At 33.2% G+C, this 26,553-nt stretch overlaps 2 protein-coding genes across 2 annotated transcripts; both read left to right on the forward strand.

The window, feature by feature from the left end:
* Positions 1–1,456: 1,456 nt before the first annotated feature.
* LOC133182290 (5'-3' exonuclease PLD3-like) lies at positions 1,457–18,087 on the forward strand. The gene is made up of 10 exons (XM_061317069.1): positions 1,457–1,523; positions 1,789–2,035; positions 4,013–4,196; positions 5,082–5,199; positions 6,213–6,346; positions 7,304–7,504; positions 7,660–7,808; positions 10,565–10,733; positions 10,967–11,069; positions 16,361–18,087. Exons 2-10 carry the CDS (start codon positions 1,809–1,811, stop codon positions 16,561–16,563), a joined length of 1,488 nt encoding a protein of 495 aa, XP_061173053.1. The 5' UTR covers positions 1,457–1,523; positions 1,789–1,808; the 3' UTR covers positions 16,564–18,087.
* A 6,570-nt stretch (positions 18,088–24,657) lies between these two features.
* Positions 24,658–25,832, forward strand: LOC133182677 (uncharacterized). The gene is made up of 2 exons (XM_061317531.1): positions 24,658–25,226; positions 25,352–25,832. Exons 1-2 carry the CDS (start codon positions 24,658–24,660, stop codon positions 25,830–25,832), a joined length of 1,050 nt encoding a protein of 349 aa, XP_061173515.1.
* The last annotated feature ends 721 nt before the right edge of the window (positions 25,833–26,553 follow it).

The following is a 26,553-nucleotide window of genomic DNA, read 5'->3' on the forward strand; positions in this document are numbered from 1 at the left end:
AGATTACCAATTTGTCTAGCTGTTGTGGAGCTGTACAGCGACAGAGAATGTAAATAATATCGCTAACACGATAAGCCTATTCATAATTTACCTTAAAAGTGCAAGGGCATAGACTAGACTGTTCGAGGTAAAATATGGAATATCAATTGCTTATATCGAGTATATTTTTAAAAGTGCTGGGAGCTGATTCTGGTCTGCCTAACAATATTTTTATTCACAATAGAATTTAAGTGAAGTGGAAATATTTAGCTATTGTATGCATTTTCGGAAAAATTAAGAGTATATACTTCTGAAACAGCACAAACAAGCTCCCAGTACTTCTCATGTAGTTGATGTAAACCTCTTTTAATGTGTATTAATTATTTTGTCCAAAAACATGCGTATGCCCTTGCACTAGTGTCATTTTCAACATTCAGCTTAACAATTCTATTTTTATACTAGTCACGTGACACACAGCTGATACATGAGGTGTAACTGGTACTGAGTATGGCACAAACCTTTTCATTATGGATATCTGTATAACTTTTCCTACAAGTATACATTTTAGGAATGACTCTAATTCTTGGCCAAATTATTCGAGTATAACCTGGTTTGGGTCAGTCTACGCTTTATAATCCGCGAAGCGGATTATAAAACAGCGTTAACTGACCCAAACCAGGTTATACTCGAATAATTTGGCCAAGAATTAGAGTCATTCCTTATAATTTAATTTTAAAGTCATTAAATAAATATGGGTGTAAAATTTCGTTGCTTTTTATTAGTTCAAATTTGCCGCTCAATAATACAACCGTAGTAACGGAAGTAATGGAAGTGATGGGAAGCGAGGGGAGGTAAAAACTGATACATAGGCCTAGCAGCTTGTTTACATGTGGTAAGATCGAATTATTGTTTGAAGTTAAAGGTATATTTATTAAATCTGGAATTTTCCATGAATCCCGAGGACTGGAAATGAGAGGATTGTATGGATACAGATGATTCAGCTGGTTGTCAGGGGGGTGTGTCCCCATACCAAACCAGGTTATACAGAAATAATTTGTGTTCCTTTTTGGATATTAACCAATCAGAGGCTAGAATACAAACGAAATTAAATTATTTACTTTATAACATAGATTTATAAAAGTTATACATATTAATAACGTAATTTAATTGTATTTTCCATTTCCTTCCTTAACATAGCTGAGCATACACCAATAATTATATATAATGAAATAAATATTTATTTAATAACTTAAACATGTTAACAGGTTAATGGAACTGAAGTTGCAAATATCTGTTATTTATGCCTGTTGTTTGATTTACAAATGTAAGATTTCTACTGACAAATTTTATTCAATAATTAAATAATAATTACAAATTTATCATCCATGGATCATCTTTGCAAAACACAAATTAACTTTTTTTTTTTTGGACAGTAGCAAGTTAATTGAATCACCAATACAAATATTTCCTTCTGCAGCTCCTTTGAAAATACAGCTGACTGAGGAGACGATGATCTTGGGATTGTCATCTTAGCAAGTAAAAAGGTATTAGGATGTACATGTGTATTAATCAAATCAGTATTGAATGCACTTGCATGTTTATTTGGGTAAGAGTAATGTAAAAACTGTAGAAGTATAGTCATTGATGAGGGAATGTTCTACACATGCCAAGCCAGACTGCCCCATTTTATAAGGTTTAATTGAGATTTATGAAAACTTGCAGTTCTAAATACATGTACATCTGTACATATAATGATACATAAAGGATTTGAAGACCTTGAACAGTATGAAATTTGATTTTTTATTATAGTGTAGACAAGGGAAACAAGAATGGATTCCAATATTCAGGCGAAAGCTCCACTGGATTCAGATGTAGACTCACTGTTTGGAAAATCAAAACCAGTGGTATGGCGGACTGTGATGTTTGTGGTTCTAATTGTTGCCACACTAGGAGCAGCTATTACTTTTGTTATATACTTTGTGGCAGCTAATCAACATAACAGCAATAAGAATGGACCAAGTCATGTGAAAAATCCAGTCTGTAATGACCAATGTGTGTAAGTATCAGTCAAGGAGCTGTGCACTTAATGTAAAATAGTAGCTGAAGGTTAAGTGTTTGTTTCCTGCTTCGCCTTAGTTTACATGTCATATTGAGTTTGAATTTTATTACAAAACAATACATACAAAAACAAGACAATATTTATTAATTTTCAGATAACTGTTAGATAAAAATAAACTTAACCAACCAAGAAATGATTTTTGGATGTTGAACTATGTTCAATCTCCCTTGGCCATAATGCAAGTTGCGCACTATGTGAGCCAGTTTACTCAGAAGTGTACCCTAAAAAATGCATGCAGGTAATGCATCCACTAAAAAAATTAAACACTGAATAAGCTTTTGTTTTCACTAGACAATTTGTAGATAATGAGATTTTAAGGATTATTCAGTACAAGCAATTTTTTATGTAATAGGATTTTTCAGCTTTCATGTTAATGTGCAATATAAAATTGCAATCAATATTTTGACCTAATAATACATTTTATCCCATGTTTACCCCTTTATCCCGTGGATATGACTCATTGGATAATTTTTTCATAATCCACAGTTGTGACGTCACAATGGTTTTTGCGTTAGCTGGATAAAGTAAAATAAAGTGGAGTCCTATATAAAACAGTGTAAAACATTGGTTGTGAAGTATTAAACATGGGATAAAAAGAATCTCCCATGATTTGTAGTTGGATATGACTTTTATCCAACTCGTTGTGTGTTTTTATCCCCTTGCCAAGGCTCGGGGATAAAAAACACACAACTCGTTGGATAAAAATCATATCCAACTACAAATCATGAGAGATCCTATATGTACTGCATGGATTGACAAATTCATGGAAGATAAGAGAGATTGACTAGTCTCCCAAATACACATTGAATGTTTGGTGTTTTGGGGGGTGGGATGGGCAGGGTTGTCCCTAAGAATTGAAGTAGCAGGGGAAATTTCAAAAAGTAGAAGGGGGTCTGAGGTTCCTCTCCTAACTTGAGGTTGAGGAAGAATACTAGAGTAACAGAGGGATAACGTCATTATAGGTGGGGAAATTCCCCGGCCCCCGGGTCTTAGGGACAACCGTGGATGGGGGTGGCAAAATATCCACGAATGTGGTACATGTATATATAATAAATGAATAAAGTTTTTGATACGTTGAATTGTTTGAACTAACGTTAAAACAAATGTTAACTGTATAATTTTTGAGAGAGAAAAAAAAACCCAGTGGTATTCATTACTTTGATAATTGATTGAATTGTTGAGTCAACTCCCAGGAGAACATTCTTTTCTCTGATTAATTGAGTAAACTTATGAGAACACATGGTTCAGTGTGTTTGCATTATGTTAATTGACTTGAAGTGTGTCATTTTAAAAATATACAGCAAGCAGATAAGTATACCTATCAAAACTATTGCCGATACAATCCTGATAAATAGTTAATATTATCTGATTTGATTCAATCAACTTACACCCTTAATGATTTTGTTAATACTTCCCTTTGATAATTATGTGAATAGATTGAAAATGTTTTCTATTACACCAAAAAATGCTAATGAACAAGAAGTGGAAAGAGGAAATCATCTATACTTTATATGTCAGATGCATGTAATACTTCAGTTTTGTATAGAAAGCTTTTTTTTATATTTTCTTTTGAAGATTTACTGTAAATTTTTACAATGAGTATTACTGACTATTACAATGTACTTCAATAAATGAAGTCAAACCCTTTGCATGCTTAGGACATGTCCACAAGAGACAAAAACGAAGAGTACCGATCGATACAAAACTTTATTTTTAAAATTACTTTGATCACAGATATAGTCAGAGAGCTTTTGAGATACTAGTAGCTAGACCATATGTTAATGAGCCTAAAAGATGAAGAGGACTGGCCTGTTGTTCTCTTCATCACAATTTATTCATCTACATTAAATCCTATTGGTGAAATATGACTTGGTACATGTAACGCGATGTTCTACACCTGTGTTGTACTTGCAGGTTATCATTAGTGGAGAGTATACCTGTTGGACTGACCTTTAAACCAGACTCCCCTTCTCACCCATCGACTTTCTCAGGCTTAATGAGTCTGATGGAAGCAGCAACAAAGAGCATAGAAATAGCCTCCTTCTACTGGACACTGAATGGCTCAGATATTGATTTCCATGACAACTCATCTTGGGAGGTCAGTACCAAGTTTCATTCAGTCAAGTAGCAATGAGATTACCTCTTCGATTTCATAGTACTATATATTATCAGTAAAGTCAGTCTCTTTTTACAAGTGGGTACATTTGCAAATAAAACAGAATGATTTTGATTTCAATGGAAGCTCTATTTTTTTCACCATGTAAGATAGAGACTTCATATTTGATCAAGTTGAAGATCAAAAAATGAAAACTTTATCTTAGGTCAAGGTCATACCTCAAGGTCAAAATATTAGATCTAATTTACTGTTTGGGGTATTTTTTGCTGCACATTTTTTAAAAAAAAAATAAATATTAGGCTATAAAAAATATTTTCCCAGTTTAAATAAATATCTGATAATAATAAAAATAATATAAAAAAAAAAATTAAAAATTCATTGCGGCAGGCAGGTTTTTTTTTTTTTTTTTTTTTTTTTTTTTTTTTTTTTTTTTTTTTTTTTTTGATGGAGTTGTTATACCTTTTTTCATGTCAGTCATTCAACAAACTGATGATATCAACTGATTCTTACTTTTTTTGTTCTCTTAATTTAATTATAATGTGTATTCAACTTTAAATAATGTTATTCCCAACAAAGTTAATTCATAAAATACCCTATTAACAAGAAATGTATTGTTTATCTAATAAAAACGTCCATTAGCATTTATGAAAAGGGGAATAACTCAATTTTCTTTTTTTAACTTGGAAAAATAGAAAATTGAGTTATTTCCCTTTTTAATATATCAATAAAATTGATCAATGCGGCAGTGTTTGACCTGATGCGGCGGTGCCTGAGAAACTATTGATTAATTTTTTTGGCCTTACTAATTGTAATAAGTAAGAAGTTATGATTGATTTATATTTTGTTGTATTTATATTTATTTTACAGGGAGAAAAAATATTACAGACTCTAGCCAGTGCAGGCCATGACAGAAAAATTAAAATCAAAATAGCTCAAAATGAACCAGATGGAATTAACAAAAACACTGAATATCTGGCTAAATATGGCAAGTACAGTTAAGTTGCTTCAAGTAAATAAAAAAGTTTTTTAGCTCACCTGAGCCGAAGGCTCAAGTGAGCTTTTCTGATCAAAATTTGTCCGTTGTCTGTCATTGTTGTCGTCATTGTCATTGTCATTAACTTTTCACAAAATCGTCTTCTTCTCCAGAACCACTGGGCCAATTTCAACCAAACTTGGCACAGAGTATCCTTGGGTGAAGGGGATTCAAGTTTATTCAAATGAAGGGCCACGCCCTCTTCCAAGGGGAGATAATTACAAAATATAGGAAAAATCTTTAAAAATCTTCTTCTCAAGAACAGCAATGCTATGATTGGTCATATTTATATGGAAGTATCCTCAGGTGGTGAAGATTCAAGTTTGTTCAAATCATGACCCCTGGGGGTAGGGTGGGGCCACGATGGACAATTGAAGTTTTACATTTGAGTACATGTGTATATAGGAAAAATCTTCTGCTCAAGAACAGCGAAGCCATGATCGGAAGCATTCTCAGGTAGATTCAGGTTTGATCAAATCATGACCCCCGGGGGTAGGGTGGGGCCACAATGGAAGATCAAAGTATAACATAGGAGTTTATAGGAAAAATCTTCAAAAATCTTCTTCTCAAGAGCAGCAAAGCCATGATTGCTCTTATTTATATGGAAGCATCCTCAGGTAGTGTAGATTCAAGTTTTTTTCAAATCATGAACATGAATGGGTAGGGTGGGGCCACAATGAAAGTTCAAACTTGTAGGAAAAATGCCACAGTTAGTCAAAGAAATATGTAAGCATCCTTAGTTAGTGTAGATTCAATTTTGTTCAAATCATGACCCCCCTTCCCCCGCCATTTTTTGGTTAGGTTGGGACCACTTAAATGCATTTAAGCTTTTCAATACTGAACTGATTTTGCTTTTTTCCTAGCCACAGTGCTCAGGTGAGCAATGTGGCACATGGGCCTCTTGTTCTACTTTCTGCATTTATTCCTGACCAAAGATTAAATCCATTTCCACTTTGTCCATTTAGCTGGAGCTGAAGTAAGAACTCTGAACTTCAAACAGTGGTTTAATTCTGGGATTCTCCACACCAAAATGTGGCTAATTGACAGAAAGCATTTGTATGTTGGCAGTGCAAACCTGGACTGGAGATCATTAACTCAGGTAACATACCAAGTTATTCTACTTGCAATGTCTATACAGAAAAATTAAAAAATATTGGGTCCACCTCCCCCACTTTTATTCTTTTAAATATTTTTTTACATGCATTTTCCAGTGTACTAAATCAAGGGAAAGTAATTAATCTCTACAAGTTACTGCTTTAAATTTAAAATTTCAGTATTTTTTTAAAGCATTCCTTTTTTTATTAGGTTATTTGAGTCTCTTAGGTGACCTATTGCTATCTATTTTTTTGCACATCTGCCATGCGATGTGGGTTGTGCATTAACAATGAAACATTTTTAGCTTCTTCTCTGGAGCCTTTGAAACCAGTTTTAACCAATTTCACATATAGAATTTTTGGAAAAAGGAAACAAAAGTTGTGAAATTCATGGCCCCACCCCTCTGAGGCCTTAGGGGTGGGGCTAAAACCATCAAATTTAATGTAATCTTTAAAAATCTTCTTCTTTACTCTTGGACATCAAGCAGCCAAACTGTTGGCATGATTGTAATATTGTAATACAGTAGTACCAAAATTGAGAAATTCATGGCCCCAGGGTGTTGCTTTATTGAACATACAGTGAAAATGCATAAATTCTTTAAGAAAGCATCTTCTCTGTATATTGAAAATGCATTATTTCTTTGAAAATCTCCTTCTCTGCTCTTGGGTATTAAGCAAACAAACTAAGTGCATGGTTTTTTATGAGCAAAGATGCCTCTTCCAAGATTTTGAATTTCATGGCCCCTGGGTCAGGGATTTTGCTATTTGCTACTTGTAAGGGCTTCTCAGAGGAATATTGTTTATCTTGATAAACTAGTTATACCTAACATTTATAACATATGATGTGGAATGATTTGATTTATGACCATTGAACAAATTCAAAAGCTGCTGAATGAAAGTCTAACTCTTAAATAAACTAGTCAAAGGGCATGGATTTACAGCAGTATTTTACATGCATATAGGTGAAGGAGTTAGGGGCTGTGGTGTACAATTGTAGCTGTATGGCAGTGGACATGGGTAAGATATTTGATGTGTACTGGTATTTAGGGGCTCCCAATGCTTCCATCCCCAACAGCTGGCCAGCACAGTTCTCCACTTCAGTCAATGACAACACATCCATGCTGATTAAATTCAACAACTCAGAGGCAACCACTTATTTATCGGTAATCAAACTTACCAAACATTTCTTCTTGCTATATTACATGTACACAAGAAGAATATATCAGTTTAATAATATTGGGGAAACTTGTTTTGTGTTTGCATGTTTGATAGCAATTTGGAATGGTCAGATATGTAATGTGAATCTCAATCATTTCAGAGCTCCCCTTCCCCATTGTGTCCAGAGGGGAGGACCATTGATATAGATGCCATAATTAGAATTATTGACAGTGCTGAGGAATTTGTTTATGTGGCTGTCATGGATTACTTCCCCACAACTCAGTTCCCAGCACATGGAGTACCTAGGAGGTAAAATGATAGAATGCAGTCAAGTGTAAACTCTATAGGATCTCCATATCATGCATATACTTTAAAAAAAGATTTGCAAAATCATTAAGTTTAATAGTGAGAATTTGAACTGGTGATTCCTTTAGTAACATAATGAGTATTGTTGATAATTTTAAATTTAAGATTATACACGAATAGATATATACTGTTGAAGCAAAAATATTTGTTGGAGATTAAAATTGTTAACAGTTATCGATGAAATTAAAATCATTTAATTTCTATAAAATAATTGATTCTGATTGGATAAAGAATTCTTTTGATAACTGCATCAATAGAATTTGGAGTTCGCTTGCACTTAGCAGCCGGGACTACTTTGGCTGTCTTTACATGTATATTTCCCGCTTCCAGAAGTTCATGAAGGAACAATTAAATACTTTTTCTCTAATAGATATTTTCCTAAATTTCGAAACTTGTCCGTTACATTCCTGACTTATTTTCTACTTTCGTTTCTTTTTTAATTATCCCCCTTTGCTAAACAATCGGATCGTCTGCATGACAACAATACAGTAATGGGAAAGAAGGAAAGAAATCAGCATACCTATGTTAAATGTTTGACTTTGAGATAACTGGTATGAACAATAGAACTGTGAAGAAATGTTTTTATGCTACCAAAGCGGGGAAATGCCGTTGATCTGTTAATTCTTAGGAATCGAATGACCGATAAAAACAACACTGCATGAATGAGGATGGAATTATTTCAATGTTAAACAGTAGGCAACAGACCCTTTCAGATTTTACAGCATGGACAGGTTGTGATACATATTTATATGTTTGGTTTGAAATTCAGATGAAGAGATGCGCAATTGAAATCAAAAATTTCTGTGACCTATAGAAAGAGTTGTTAGGATTATGAGTAGCATCCCTTTAAATTTACGAACCTAGATAGCTTACCGGGGAAAATATGCCCACTGGGATATAGCAAAAAATTAATAACACAACAGGTAAGTTTTTTGTGTTAAAGAACTGTTAATCATTGTTAGAAAAGGTTGGTAGTGACACGACATGTTGAGAACGTTGTTTCTTCGTTAGGCCTTATAACCATATTGAATTTCAACATTGCTGTGATATATTCCTACGCACTGTTTTTGATGCGTAAATTTTTATAATAAACTGAAGGAAAGTTTCATTTCATTATTTTAAAATCATAATTAAATGAAAAGAAATGAAAGTAATATTTTTTTCTTTGACCGACGTATCAAAGAAAAAATTTGGACAGAAAATGTTTTCATCAATGCGCTACGCGCATTGATGACGTTTTCCGTCCAAATTTTTTCTTTGATACGTCGGTCAAAGAAAAAAATATTACATTCATTTCTTAATAACAAATGAAATTTACATATGGTTACATATATACAGTCAAATCCAGTTATCTCAAACTAGATGGGACCAAGATTTAACTTTGAGATATCTGAGGATTTGAGATAATGAGGGTGAAAAACATAAAAAAAAAAGTGGCTGGGACTCCCAACGCACTTTGACTTATCTGTTGTATTGGAGATATTAGTGTTCAAGATAATGAAGTTCAACTGTATATTGAATATGGTTAAAAGACTTTTGAAACAGCAAAATTTGATCCTCACACAACATAGCTCACAAATCAATGACATTTTATACCCCGTGAAAATTTCTGCTTCTACAGTAGCAAGATTAAGGTAATCATAGATTCATCAAATGAAATGACTAGTATAAATTAAGAAAATTAGTGTAACAATGCTCTACAATTTTACCTCCATAAGTTGCTTGTCATGCATGAGAAAGAGTAACTAAAATGTGGATCCCTTCTGTTGTTGAATCAAAGTGAGTGAATCTAAAAACTTGATAACAACTGTGCTTTGGATGCACAAAGTGATTATTTGAATTTTTTTGTATAGAATTGTTTTTGTGATCAGCTTATTTTTGTATGATAAATAGGAATTTTGACTAGAACTTTTTGTAATGGTGAAATTTTTGTCATCTCCTTTTGCTAAAAGTGAGGAATATTAATTTGGGTCTGTCTGTGTACTTTAACACTTTCGTTTCTGAATTAAAAAAGTGTAAGTACTGAAGCTTTTGCAATTATAACTCCCTATGACTTGAAGAGCTATTGATTTTGAGGTCAAAAGTCAAAGGTCAAGGTCAAATATGCATATATTTTATGAAATGGTACACTATAGTTTCTGCATGGTTTCTCTGGAAACAATCTATTACAATGAAATTCATATCATCACTCCCTATGACTTAATGAACACTCATTGATTTTCAGGTCAAAGCATAAAGTTCAAGGTCAAGAATTAATCTATAGTGTAATATGATTTCCAGATGATAAGTTCAGTTCTTTTTGAACTTTTGTAAAGAAACTTAAGGTGATGACTCTTTTTGATTTTAGAAAGACCCATACATGTATTTATTTTGAAGTTAAAAGGTTAAGGTCAAAAATTCATATTTGGTGTAAAATGGTTTTCAAATTCACTTAAATACTGTCTATAATTAGAGTATTTGTTACAAATTGTTTCTGGCTAATATGTCAAATAACTTTGTCCTTTCGATCCTCTTTCCCCTTCTCTGTCCTTAACAGGGGGCATTAATTCCTTGAATTAGCTTGTTATGCCATATGTGCACATTGTTTAAAAACAAAATAACAAGTTTCATCTATACATATATATACATGAATATTTAAAATGCAAATTTTAATTTGAATGAAACAACATTCTAAGTTTTTTTTTTGTTTTTTTTTTAAGATTTTGGCCAGTAATTGATGATGCCTTTAAGAGAGCTGCCTTTGACCGTGGTGTTAATGTCAGCCTATTGATCAGTCACTGGAATCACACGTGGGAAGACATGCCTAAATATCTGAAGTCATTGGCAGAATTAAAAAGTTATTGGGAACCCAAGATTGATATAAATGTGGTATGTTTATTTGGTACTACCCATTGGTAGTGACTTAAGCTGGAATTCAATTGAAAATAAAAATAGAATTTTAACAAAGAACATTGTTAAAACATGCAGATACTGAAAAATTAAGATCAATTCAAAGATTCCTTAGTTTGTAGATATGAAATGTTCATACAGTATTTGGTCATTTAAAAAAAAGTGTTTGAATAAATGAAACAATACAAATACTCTTGTCTTTTATTTTCCAGAGAATATTTCAGGTCCCTGCTTTTACTGAGGACCAAAGAAAGATTCCCTATGCTCGAGTTAATCATAATAAGTATATGGTGACAGATAAAACTGCTTATATAGGTAAGTTATCAAGAAATAAATTTAAGATGAGGCAGCTGGCCTTTAAAAGTTTTGTAGGTACAAGAAGGTTTGTTTTTTTTTTTTTTTTACACTTTTCATAAGCTCAATCCATTCATGATTAGGGCTGTGTATTGAGCAAAATATTTTGATATAATATTTTATAAAGTGATATTGAATATGATATAATCTTTGGTGATTGAAATTCCCAACTTTTTCACAGAATAATAAGAAAATCTGCCTGCCTGATATGTAATGGAAGTTATTTTTTCAGTACAATACATTCTTGAAAATCAAAATATTGACACGTACAGCCTTATTCATGACACTCAGTTAATGCATCTTGATGGAGGGGAAGGGGTGTGTGTTTTGAAATGACAAAGTATGGTGGCATCACTTTGAAAAATATATACCAATACAAATCATGTCTGGATCATAGCTTACACACTATTAAGCCTAGAAGTCCTTGTGTTTGAAGTGTCAGTGGGTAAGTTATGTGTAGTCTAGAAGTAAATCAAAGTGTGGTGACCACAGGTCAGAATTGTAAGGCTATGCAGAGCTAAATCACAGTTTTAGCTCATCTGAGCTGAAAGCTCCAGTGAGCTTTTCTGATCATCAGTTGTCCAGTGTCCATTTTCCTTCTGTGCGTCTGTAAACTTTTCATTTTCTGCTTCCTCTTGAGAGCTGCTGGGCCAATTTTAATTAAAGTTGGCACATCTTTCTTTGGTAAAGATGATTCTTAATTGTTCAAATAAAGAGCCAAGTCCCTTTACAAGGGAAGATAATCAAGAAAATGCAAAAATAGGATGTGGTAATTAAAAAATTTTTCTCAAGAATCAGTGGGCCAGAAAAAATGAAACTTGTATGAAAGCTTTCTGTGGTGGTGCAGATTCTAAATTTTTTATACAATGGGAATAGGGCGGGCCACAATTAGGGAATCAAAGTTTTAAACTGGAATCTTTAAAAATCTTCTCAAGAATCACTGGATTATGTGAAAGATTCCAGAAATAATTGAGATTCCAAATTTTTCAAATCATGACCCTTGGGGGTAGGGTTGGGCTTAAATAGGGAATCAAATTTTACATTGGAATACTGATATTAATATGCAAGCATTCACAGGTATTGTAGATTCAGATTTGTTCAAATGATGACCCTTTGGTGTAGGGTAGAGCTACAATACGGGATCAGAGTTTAACCATGGAAAATACAGTTGAACTTCGGTATCTTGTACTCTGATATCTCGAATACCATGCAGGCGCGTAGCTGCCTATACGCAAATACGCAAGTGCGTACACATCATTTGACCAAAAAGAGAGAGAGAGAGAGAGGAGATTCAAAGAAAAAAATCTCATTTTCATCCAACAAATATTCGTGTTATGAATTATTTTTGTATCATACAGTTTCAATTGAAATTTTATTTTATATGACTGTGTAAAAAAAAATTGAAATCCTTTATTAAATCATTGCCAATTTCCAATAAATCATTCGTTAAATTGTAACTGTTCTTTAATACATTGACATTAATTTTAAAAAATCTTTGAGAAATTAAAATTCAAACACATCGTTGAATGCCATGATTTACTAGTACATGATTAAAATACGTATTTTTTGCTAATAGTTATCAATAATTAAGTATACACGTTTTTGAACGTTTAAGAAAGTGTCTATGATACCAATATATACCGTTTAAATATTTAGCCTAAACTACAAGTACAGTAATTTTCCATGGAAGTATTAACTTTGCGATAAAACAATAAATATTGCTATATGTTAACTTTGCGTTAAAACAATAAATTTTACTATATGTCTTTTATTTGCTAAACAAACGCTAAATTTCAAACTAGTATCTTTTTATTTTGCAAGAAAATGAGTGAAATATTTGGTAAAACTTAGGAGCTTCTGGGCCCTCACCAGCAGGGACATAGTTTAGGGGGAGGAGGCAGAGGGGTGCCTCCCCCCCCCCCCCCCCCCCCCCCCCACTTATTTCCAAACCTAACCTTTCAATCTGGTAATTTGGTAACGTATTAATAAAATTTTGATTAGTGAAAGTTGGAAAGCACCCCCCATCCCCCCGTTCTCTGCGTACACTTCACTTCCATTCTGGCTACGCGCCTGCCATGGATATGTCGAAGTAATTTGGAAGTCCCAACCCCTCATTCTTGAAGTTCTTTACCCTGGATATCTTGAATCCTTGGATATCTCTAAGTTTTTTCTTGGTCCCATTGAGTTTGAGATAACGAGGTTTGACTGTATACAAAAAAATCTGCTGAAGAACAGATGGGCCATGATCAGACATATTCATTTGCAAGCATTCAATTAATGCAAATTCAAGTTTGTTCAAATAATGGCTACAGGGACTAGGGTGGAGCCACAATAGGGGATCAAAGTATATTGCAAAATATGTTGAATTTTTTTTCTCCAGAACAGCAGAGCCATGATATATATATAATTTAATTTTGTTTGTATTCTAGCCTCTGATTGGTTAATATCCAAAAAGGAACACAAATTATTTCTGTATAACCTGGTTTGGTATGGGGACACCCCCCCTGACAACCAGCTGAATCGTCTGTATCCATGCAATCCTCTCATCTCCAGTCCTCGGGATTCATGGAAAATTCCAGATTTAATAACTGTACCTTTAGCTTCAAACTGTAACTCGGATCTTACCACATGTAAACAAAAAACATGGCTGCTAGGACTATGTATCAGTTTTTACCTCCCCTTGCTTCCCATCACTTCCGTTACTAGGGTTGTATTATTGAGCGGCAAATTTGAACTAATAAAAAGCAACGAAATTTTACACCCACAGTTGTTTAATGATTTTAGAATTAAATTACAAGGAATGACTCTAATTCTTGGCCAAATTATTTGAGTATAACCTGGTTTGGGTCAGTTTACGCTGTTTTATAATCCACTTCGCGGATTATAAAGCGTAAACTGACCCAAACCAGGTTATACTCAAATAATTTGGCCAAGAATTAGAGTCATTCCTAAAATATATATATATTAAGAGCCATTCTCTGTAATGACTTGAACTTTTATGTAGGAGCTGTGGCACGCATAGTCTCAGAATTTCTCCAAACTCTCTATGATAAAAGTCTTTGATACCGTAAACTCAAATCAGGCAAAAATTGGTTGCTACGTGTCATGGTTACCATAGCAACATGTCCTAACGTTTGAAAAATGGCATTTTTCAATATGTTCAGAGTCCCCCAGTTAACGTTTGCAGCAAAGCAAACAAGTGGCAATGACTGTTTCTGAAAGTTGAAGGCCTGATGTCTTAAATGCATGATAAACATGTTTGGTAAATCAACTATTACATACGTTACTATGGAAACAAAGTATTCAAAAGTAATAATTTTGTTCATTTAATTTTATAAAGTCATATACTTAAGAATAAAAACAATTATAGGTTGAAATGCAAGCAAGTAATAGACAAGAGGTCCTTGTATCATATACCAAGGACGAAATATGATATTTCTTATAGGTTGGCAACGGTTGCTATGGTTTATTTACCTCGAAAGGATTTTAAATTTACTCTCTTAGTGTTTTAATCTTATCCTATCTTTTTAAAAAGCATATTTCTATATAACTGATGATCAATTTTTAAAGGCTTTGGTGTTACCCTAATTTTCACATTTCAAAAAATTCAAACTCAATTCTTTAAATAGAGCATTGCTATGGAAATTAGCTGGAAAAATATACATAAAAATCTGAAAAATATTCTGTTTCCTTGGATATGCACCCTTGTAAGTAGATTCCCAAAACTTTTATGATTGATACATATGAACAACTAACCTGACTTTGAATTTTGACTACCACCCAATCTCTAACTGGATGCAAAAAGCTGGCACATAGGGTTTAATATTGATATAAAATTAACAAAATTGAACATTTTCCCTTCTTGGTAACCATAGCAACAGTGTTGTATTTTTCAACAAACTTTATCAATATATGATATTCAACTTTAGTTCTATCAGTTAAGTAGCATTCAAGGTGAGTCAAATAATATGTTTCTTGATTAAAAGGTAAGTAAATTCCTAAAGGAGCAAAAAATATCACTTTAAACGACTGATACGTTGTTTCCATGGTTACAATGCAAAGTAACATTTAATCCCAATTTTTCTTATGTTGTCGGTGTTGCAAGGTTCCAAGGATGCATATGTGTTAGTCATGAATTTTATTGTTTTTCTTCAAGATAGTAGCATTAACCCAATCATTGCAACAGATTTTGCATGGTTACGCTGTGTTACCATGGCAACCATGAAAGTTATTTTTAGTATAATATTGCCAATACCTAATTACATAAGGTCAAATATTTTTTATTGTTTTTCTTAGGTTGTTGATTGACTTTGATCATGTAACATCTATCGTTGGTGAATATTGAGTGTTTTTCAGCATTTTCCAGCATCTAAAATGTATTCCAAATGTACCCATGGTTACCACTTACTAAGAGATAAATTCTAAATAGTTTCTTTATATCATAAGTGGCAACAAGGTGTCATGTTTTTGGGAGAATGGTTTGTTTGTTTTTCTTAGTCTTTATTAAGGTGTAATAAAGATTCAAAGAAGCTGAAAATCTCAATTTTTTCAACTTTTCTGGCTGTTACCATGGCAACCAAGACACATAGCAACGAAGTTTTATTTAATATATGTTTCTGGTGTCAAGTTGTAATAATGGGCAAAGTTTCATCAAAATCGGTGACCATGCGTGGCAAAGAAGTTAAAGTGGTTACAGAGAATCTCTATTAATATGCAAGCATCCTGAGGTTGTGTGAATTTGAATTTGTTCGAAGCATGGCCCTTAGGATAGGGTGTGGACTCAAAAGGGAATCAATATTTTATATATATATTGGAAATTTATAGAAAAAATATTTTTGAAAAATAACAGGGCAAAACTTCAATTTTATTTTTATGCAAACAATTCCACAGTGTATGGATTTAAGTTTGTTTGGCCAAGGTGACTCAGGTGAGCATTGTGGTTTTGTTGTTGCTGGTTTGCTAAGTACAGTAAAACACGCTTATAATGAAGTCTTATGGATAGACGATTTTGCTTCGTTCTAGACGTAATCCTTATATCGCTTTAGTTTTCAATATATTTTAAAGCCGTGGGCAATAAAAATCTGTATAAAGCATCAATTCATTATAAGAGTGTTCACTGTAAGAGTGTTTTACTGTAATCCTTTTTAAAAAGAGTTGTATCCTCTAACTTCTTGACATAATATAGAGCATATTATTTGTTTGTGTATCTTCATATATATTCACATCAAACTAAGCAATGCTGCCCATTACAGGGACATCTAACTGGTCTGCTGATTACTTCATTGATACTGGAGGTATAGGGTTGGTGGTCAATCAGAACAAATCCCAGGCAGACGTCCGGCAACAGCTGGAGGATATCTTCCTGAGGGACTGGCATTCCAACTATTCCACTTATATCTGGGACTTCAACTTTACCAGGCCCCATCACCATTTCCATGTTCATACTGAATTGTAAAGTTGCTCAAGAGGCATTACTGGCTGTAAATGAATCCTTATTGAGATTAATCTAGTGCAATATATGAATTATTTTACGATGTTTGGAACTGTATATGCCTCAAATACTTGTGAACATTAGTTTTTTTTTAGAGGAAAATAATGATGATAAGGATGATTTTCATGATCTAACTACATAGATGGATATATAATAATGCCACCATATGTTGCTTTTGTCTTAGTTTTTGAGTTGATTTGAGCATGTTGTAGAAATCCCTTTTTTTGTCTGCTTTCTACAAGATTGAAACTTATTATTGGTAATAATTTTGAATTGGTGAACTACAGACATAGTGTAATTAAGGGCTGGTCCACATGAGCTGACTTGTAGTAACAAACTCACAATATTTAGGTCATTCAATGTCCATACTGCAATTTTTATTGTGGGTTAATTTTACCATATGATAAGATTAATGATGTCACAGTACTGTTGGTTCTAGTTTAAGTTTACCTGCTGTATGGGTGGTGTTCATTAAATAGGTGAACCTGTACTAAGACATTAAAATATGAATCCCTATCTTATTGAATGTGTGAAAATAGTATATATTTTACTTTATGTTTTCAATGAATTGCAAGAGACAAGGACTTCCAATTTACAGTTATAATGGTTTCGGCTGTGGATATTGGCCTGGGTAGCTGAGTTGGTAGAGCACCTGACTAGTGATGCAGGTCTCCCAGGTTCAATTCCCAGCCATACATTTTCTCCTTTCTTATTTTATAATTTTGTGCCATTGACCATCCCTGGACTTGCAGGTGAAAGTCCTGCCAGGTGCAAATAAGATCTTGGGTTGTATGTTTGAAGACAATTTAAGGAGGGAAGAATGTAATGATTTGGACTGTGGATATCAGCCTGGGTAGCTCAGACGGTAGAACACCTGACTAGTGATGCAGGGGTCCTGATTTGATTCCCAGTCCAGCCATACATTTTCTCCTTTCCTGTTACACATTATTACTGTGTGTATAGTGTATCTAAATATATTTGTAATCAGCAGATATGTGTAGCATATTGTTTTTCAGTTTATTTTTCATTTAAGATTTAATCAATGTTCTCATTTGTTGTGTTTCAAGTGTTTAAAACCCGAGTTTAAAAGAGCTATTAAATTCATCTAGGATATTTATTTTGTATGATTATAAAACACTTTCATTTTTGGGGACCTGTATCAGTGTTTGTGATAGCTAACATATGTAAATGATTTTGAGTTTGCGAAGCTGAACATATGTAGATGTACTTTATTTTTTATTATTCCAAAACCACAGAGCTTTAACAAATGATTATGCTACTGAATCCTGAGTCTTCTAGTTGACACTCCCACCCCATTCTACTATTGTTCATTCTTTCATTTGTTTATCATGCATGTTTTTTTATAAGTACAATGCTGTATGTAAAAGAACTTTTTTCTGTAGGCATTGATTTTCACAGATTTTTGAAAATCATTCCATTATTTTTATAATAAAATATGATGTAAATTATAATATACTACTTTAGCATTATATATATATATATATATATATATATATATATATATATATATATATATATATATATATATATATATATATATATATATATATATATCTCATAAATTTGTGCCAAACTTTCTCACATGATATGTGTAAAAGACCTGTTTTATGTATGCAATATTGAAAATTAGAATCAATTATAATAATAGTTGTATAGCAAAACTTGGTTAAAGCAAAGTCCAGGGTACCTGTGAATTTGCTTCACTATACTGGTAATTCGCTATATCCGTATAATGAATTTGTTAAAGTATATATGGCAGATTTGCAATATACGTTCTTTACTTCAAGTATAACATATACATGCTTTACTTCAAGCATGATATCGAATATGTTAGGGAAGCATTTAATACAAAACATATCTTAAATAACAAAAGTTTTGTGAATAATTGAATTTCGTACATAATACTTAGGGAAAGATAAAGTCAGTTCAATATTTTAAGTTATGTGATCTTTAACAATTTGTTATAAGATATGTAAATTTCATATTTTTAACATCTAAGTGACACAAAACCAATTTGCTGTATCTATAAATTTGTTATATCGGAATTCAGTATAACTGTCAAATCTTCCAAAGAATCGTTAAGAATCTTGCCGGGCAACCCCTAAAAACTTCCCAATATCTGAATTTGCTATACCCTTGTTCGTACTGAATGTGTATTACTGTAGGGAAAAACAATTCATTGTTAAATTTCATCATATTTGCATCATCAATAAATTGCAAATTTAAAAAAAAAGTTGAGCAAAGTCATTTTATACTGTTACATTATACATGTGGAAAACAAACTCTGGACGAATTAGGGGGCAAGGGACAAAGTAAAAGATATTATAAGATTTAACACCCTATGCAATTTACAGGTTCTGTTCAAATCTGTGGTCATGTTTGGGTCTTCAGGTGTGACCTAATCTCTGTATAACTATTATGTGAGAAAGGAATTCTCTTCTGAGAAAAAATATTGATTTATTTAGTGTTATCAAATTTCATTTTTAATTTTAAAAAAAATGCCACATTGTCAAAACTTCACTTGATGCCATTGTAATGATACACAGAAAAATTTAGGAGTTTAGATGTCAATAAAATGACATAATTTTTTTTTACCACAAAGTGACAGCTCTTCCACTTCAGTGCTAACCTATTTTGAAAGATGAGCTGTGGTCTTGATGTATTGGTGTGTTTGAAAATTGACACATGAAGAGGTTACATTAACAAAGTGTCAGCCTTTATAATGTTGTTCAACAATTGAAGACCTAGATATACGAAAATTGTAGGCAAATACTCAAGTGTCATGCAGCTCTGCACTTAATGATGTGCCTTATTGGTTAATAGATGGCATTGGTTGTACTGTATCCTCCATACTAAAATTATACAATGTCAATATCTAATGCTCCTTAAGTTTCAATACTCAATAGAATTGACTCGATCTGGATATATAATTAATATCAATAAAGTTAGACGTCTAGTCCTCAGCTATTAAACAGTACTGATTATCGTAGGAGTGCTCTAATCAGCTGCTATTAATAGGCCATATGATAAATATTTCCCTTATTTTGAGAACCGTGAGGAGCTTGAAAGTGTAGTTTGGATTGCTGGTATAAAATTTGTTGAATGAGAATGAGAAATTCTTCATTCTGTTTTGAAATCCTTTTACTTTATTTAAAGTGAAGTAAGAAGCTATACTTTACCTACTTACAAAGCCCATTAGTGCCAACCTGTATATAAAGAAAAAGCTATATAAAAGCAAACCTCTCTATGTTAAGGACATAAGAAATATAAAAACAAAACCTCGAAACACGCTCCATCCCCCCCCTTTCCTACGGCCTGCCCCACTATACCTCCTGGACCATGATTTGAACAAAATTGAATCTACACTATGTCAGGAAGCTTCCACATAAGTTTCGTTTTTTCTGGCCCTCCCATTTTTATGTATTTCTTATTTACCTCCCCTTGAAAGAGGGTATGGCCCTTCCTTTGAACAAACTTGAATCCCCTTCACCCAAGAATGCTTTGTAAGTTTGGTTGTAATTGGTCCATTGGTTCTGGAGAAGACGAAAATGTGAAAAATGTAACTACAAAAAAATTTCGACCAGCCTTTGGCTCAGGTGAGCTAACAAAATCATCTAGAACTAGAGCTACATTACTAAACCCTATATTTAGCTCTACTTGTCAGAGACCAGAAGAGCTTATGCGATAGTAAGGTGTCCGTCGTCCGTCCGTCTGGCTAGCTGTCAGTCCGTAGTCTAAACAATTTTTCAAAACGCTACTCTCCTACAGTTTTGGTCTGATTTCAATATAACTTGGCACACAAGTAAACTACACTAAGATACATCATTCTTGTATCGGTTTTTGATTTCGATGAATAATGTTGCCATGGTTACTAAAAACAGAAATTTCTGTGAAATACATTCAAAATCCTACTCCTCCTACAGTTTTGATCTAATTTCTATATAACTTGGTACACAAGAAGTCTACACTAATATATCCAATTCTATATATCGGTTTTGATTTCGATGAACGGTGTTGCCATGGTTACTTAAAATAGAAATTTCTGTTGAAAACTTTCAAAATGCTACTCCTACAGATTTGGTCTGATTTCAGTATAACATGGCACACAAGAAGACTACACTAAGATACATAATTCTCTTTATCAGTTTTTGATTTCGATGAATGATGTTGCCATGGTTATTAAAATTAGAAATTTCTTGAAATACTTTCAAAACTCTTCTCCTCCTACAGTTTTGGTCTGATTTGAATAAAACTTGGCACACAAGTAGACTACACTGAGATACATAATTGTCTTTGTTGTTTTTGATTTTGTTGAATGATGTTGCCATGGATACTAAAATCGAAATTTCTGTAAAATTCTTTTAAAAGGCTACTCCTCCTACAGTTTAAGTCTGATTGCAATAAATTTTGCCACAAAAAGAGACTAAACCAAGGATCATTTTTATATTTATTTCAAGTCCAAGTGCTACTTTTATCTTCCTTTGTTATAAGTACAAACCAGTAGAGCTACAGTCTCGTCAGAGACTTCTGGTCATTAACAGTTTTCATTTGAATTGATATGTTGAAATCAAGTAATTTGAAATGATTCCGGACCACTGTGAGATACATCCGGTCAGTCTGATGAACTCTGGTAAAGTGTGAGTTACATTAATTACACTGATAATTTATATATACATGTATTTTAAATTGAATACATTTCCACAATCTTCAAACCATTGATTTTAAAATCATTGAAATGTCCAGTGATTATTTTTTTTTTCATTTAAAGCAGTTTCAATTCAATGTTTTGCATTTAGTTTGAATTGGTATGATCAGATGTCGTATACTAATAACGATCTAAATATCAGGGAATTCTTTTGGTAAATCCTCAATTGAAGTTATATTTATTTTCTTTAGCATTGATTAAGAAATAAATCGTGAATTATAACTTTTGCCAAGTTCACTATTCTATTCTGTTCCTCTCACTGAATAAAAACATGACATTTCGTATAGTCTATCCCCAATTAAGAAAGTTGACATTTTGTTTATGTTTTTCAGGCGGTTAATATGCCTGTCCATAAATGACCAACTCATTATGCACATCAAATTAGGTCTAATGCAACCTTCGATTTCTGAAAGATATTTATAACGCCTGATTACAAAGTAAGCCAGTTCATCCATCACCATCACTCCTTCAGGAACAATTCACGAAGGACGGGTGGAAACATTAACATACAGACGATATTTATTATTTGAATATCAGTTCCATTAATTCATTAAAATTTTCAAAAATAAATAATTGTTTAATAATTATTAACATACGTATCGTATATTATGACCCAGTGTGTCTAACGCAATCTGATAAATGTACTTATTGATGAACATTCAAGGTCATGAACCTTTCACCATAAGAGAAGGTGATAGTTCTCATCAAATAATAATAGAGCAGATTCTACTACTAGGAACCCCTCTTTGCTTTTACCTTCTTTTGCACAAAAAATCTAGAACTAAAATATTCTTCAAAATTGGTATTCCTCCAATATAATAAAAAAATTCTGATTTTCCATTGAGCGAGTTTATCTAAAGTCTTTGGAATTCTTGTTACGTACAGTGTTGCCTTGACACACCAAGTCCAGGTCCATCATGTACACAGTATGTTACCTTCCGACTGTTAAACAGCTTGTAACTGTATCTGTCTGTTCTATTTCTTATATTTTCTTTATGATAATCAGTCACATGTATTCAATTAATCTTTTCAAAATTTTATAATATAACATGATCTATACACATAAAAACATAAAAATATGTTCATGTTTTTTTTGTTGTTTTTTTTAAGTGGGAGTTGCCACTTGTCATCGATGAGAAGTGATATTATAGTAAATTCATCACAATCAAGGACATCAGACAGGAAGGTCCTAACAATATAAACCACAAAAAACGGTGGTGATTATCTTTTTAATAAAGTTGTTGAGGTGGCTTTCACAAAGGACGAGCTACGAACAAGGTCTGAACCAATACAAGTTAGAAGCAATCCAAAGTATTGAATCATTATATATTTCAAACAATCATTTTATATCAAATAATATATCCTTTAACGTAGTTCTTATATCTTTCAGAGTACATGCAGCCTAAGTACCAAAAAAAAATTGATTCCTAATCTTTAACAAAAAACCCTAGCAAACTACATTGCCGGGTCCAGCAAATGCTCTACCAAAACTCCATTTTTACTCTTTACAAGAATAATTAACTGCTGTAAAGGAAAACCTTCAGACGTACTGTGCTACAGCATATTCAAGAAGGGATTTAAATCGTATGTGAATTCTCAGAAACTCCAAAGAACTTTTTAGAAAGTTTAAAATCACCAAATTTTTCAAAAGTCAGTTACATCAAAACTTTCTACAGTTTATATAACCATTCCTCACCATAAAATAAAAAATTAGGCTTTTGATATATGGACAAGTGCTTCTTCAATAAAAATAGGATTTTTAATTTGTCATCAACAAAATTACTTTGTCAAAAATCACTCTGATTCTACACAAAGTATTCTGAAGTTGATATTAAAAGGATGCTGGAATTTCTCATTGACAACATTTATGTTGTATTTGGAGATCAGGTCTTCCAACAAACTGTTGGAATTCCGATGAACCTAATTGTGCTCCTTTATTAGCCGAACTGTTTTATATTCCCACGAAATAGAATTTATTCAAAAACTCCTACACGAGAAGAAAACACTTTTTGTGGCCTTCGACGTTAACAATAGTTACTTTCATTCACATTTAGCCTCAATATATCCCAGTAAACTCGAAATAAAAAGACACTACTGAGTCTACCATATCTGTTTTATATTAAGATGTTTTACTGACTATAGACGATAAAGGCTACTAACAACTAAACTGTATTACAAATGAGGTGACTTCAGCATTTTCATCCTCAACTTTCCTTATTTATGTTAGTAATATTCCGTTATCAACTGCATATTGTGTTTACGTCCCCAACTTATTCGATACTCAAGAGCATGCTCCAAGTGCCATCAACTTACCGAGGCAGACTACTGACAGATAAGTTGATGTTTCAGGGATTATTTCAATAATCTCTTTTAAAGTCTGCATTTCGTAAATTCTATGATCGATATAACGACCTTGTTAAAAAATACAACCTATCACAGGGCCGTATTTTGGCGGACGTGTTTCATTGTTAGGTTAATTTATACTTAATTTGACTACGGAATATTAAGTCTACCCGATCAACACATAGGGCTCACGGTGGTTCTGACCGACAGGGGATGCATTCTCCTCCTAGCACCTGATCCCACCTCTGGAATTTCCGGGGGTCCGTGTTTTATTCCCTATTCACAAATTTTTATTGTTTGCAGATTTTTTGAGATCGATCACTGTTAGTTATTTTGCCAAATTCAAGACATGTTCCATCAATCATCGAGATTTGCAGTGCAATGTAAATGTTTTCTTTCATGTTATTCACATTTGATTCCTTTATACATCAAAATACAATGAAGATGCAATGCTCAGAGAACAACTATCAAATAAATCAAAATTCAATGAATTAGATTATGTTAAGGGGGCGAGTTTGCGACATATGTTTTAACAAAATTTGAGTTGGGGGGATGTTTGTAATCAATATTAAACGGAAAAACTGTGCACGAACAATATCTTTTATCTTAAATTGTGGAAAGTAAATATTGAGCTAGCAATAAGCTTCTGCCTCTTTGCTTTCTGTACTTAAATTTCCCTGTAGTAACAACAGAATGGAAAGGCATTTCACAAATTGCACACTGTAAACAAAGTGTAGTCTCTTGTGGCGAAATATAAATTACCATGGTTTTTTAACAGACCTCTGAAGAATTTCATCACAGAATTATTAAGAGCGTTTGGTTGATGACTAGGGGATTTACATGTATTTATTCAAGGACATACGTCATTCGTTTCCAGATGAGTTTAAAACGGTTAACAAAGTCACCTTAATCTTAAACAGACACCCAAATCTTTGGATTTCCTTGAAATCTCCTGTATTCCTAGGAAATAGCCAGTATAATCTCTTCAAATGGATCAAGTTTCTGTATTTAATACGTCAAGGAATAATTCGGCACAGAACATCACGCAGAGAGAAAAGAGGGCTCCCAGGGATGGATATGATTTAAATGTTTATGGGTTAGACACAGAATGGTTCCTCTTTATCCACATTCCTGCCTTGTGTTGTATCTTTCTCAGTCTTTTTAGTGCGTCCGCCGTCATCATTGCGTCATTCCGGAGCCAGACGCGATCTTTCTTTTCCTGGATGCGAAGTGAACGTTTTGTCGTTTACTTGTCCATGTGTGACGCACTTTTTAACGTGACACACAGCATGGATCATCTTCAAATGGTCATCACAAAAGAACACGTATATCCCAAAGAGTTGTGCGAGTTTTATTCATTCTTCCTTTGTGAATTTGTATCTGCACAACTTCTGATGACTAATGTGGCAGCTATGAACGCTTTTGGACTCATTTATCTTCATAAACAGTTCAAACTTGGCAGATATGACTGGAAGCTTCTTCTATACACATTCGGAGTACCTTTTGTGATGTCAATGTGTGCCGTGAATTTAGGATATTACGGCCCTTCTGGATCTTAGTAATTGTTTTTTCTTAAAGTTGTATTTTAATTAATATCAACTTGTTTCCTCTAAAATCAAATTACTACATGTGCTTTTGAATGAGTCGCAACTCTATTTATTTGTTCTTTTATTTTTTAAACAGTTGCCTATTTGATGGCGTGAAAGGAGCACTTGCTAGCGTTTTCTTTGTAACTGTTCCAATAACCTTCATCCTAGTCGTAAATGTGGTGCTCTATATCTTAACATGGTGGAAAATCCACACAGAATCCAAAAGGATTAAGACCATGCTTGGAAAAGAGGCCCAGACAGTGCGTGCATCTCACAGGGCAGCCAAATTAATGAGTCTCTTTGTCGCTGCATTCTTTATCCAATGGTGGGCCCTTGCAATCATCAGTGTGTGGCACAATTTTGCGGTGGTGCCACAGGAATTCTTCACTGTGGTTGTTGTGTTCACAAACCTCGGTGGTGTGTTAAATGGGGCGGTGTACATCATCATAAAGAGAAGAAGAAAACAGAATTATAGCTCTAAAATCGCAAAGAATTGTAGTCAGATGTCTCTAGATTCTAGCGTGGGAAATAGTAATACGGGTATTAACATTTCGATTGTAGACACAACAATGTAAAACAATGATGTATTTTAGTATTTATCTATGTTTTTTTTTTTTTGGTGTGCTTAAAACAGAGTTTGTTTCGTCCAACTTTTTTTGTTGATGTATCATAGGGAAAGTTTGACATTTTGAATATACAGCATATACATGTAGCAGTGTGTAGACCGTTTTTATTTAGAAAAAAAAACTGCTTCAGTTTTCAAGTTGTTTCAATATCGGCTACTATAATTCTTTTTCTCAAATATCGTTTTTACCTGAGAGAGAAAAGGACAATTTGCATGCTATGATAAAAGCAATAATTGAAATAATCCATACCACTAATTCCATCAGGTGTCAAACATTTCCTTTTCAATGCATTTGTAAGAAGTATGTATTTATTTTTCATGGAAGGTTCCATAAATTGATATGGCAGCACATATATATAATTCAAAAATTATGCATTGTTATATATATTAAGTTTTTCATGTGTTAAACAATCTTCAATTCTTAATTTTGTTTTTATACTAATATGGTCTATGGATTACTTCGTTTACCAGATCAATACGGAGAACTAATGGCAAGTGTGACCGGCTTCCTCCTAGAAGCCCTGATTCTATCTCTTGTGTTTCGAGGGTCCATGTTTTTGTCCTATTCACCATTTGTATTGTGTACTGAATTTATGAGATTGATTACAGGTCTTTATCTTCATTTTATTTTTTATTTTAAGATACGAGCGGCGTGTATCACTGCTGTTGAA

This window comes from Saccostrea echinata, unplaced genomic scaffold (assembly GCF_033153115.1).
Source record: "Saccostrea echinata isolate AGI-Se365-2 ecotype Australia unplaced genomic scaffold, CSIRO_AGI_Sech_v1 ptg000009l, whole genome shotgun sequence".
Classification (NCBI taxonomy): Eukaryota; Metazoa; Mollusca; class Bivalvia; order Ostreida; family Ostreidae; genus Saccostrea; species Saccostrea echinata.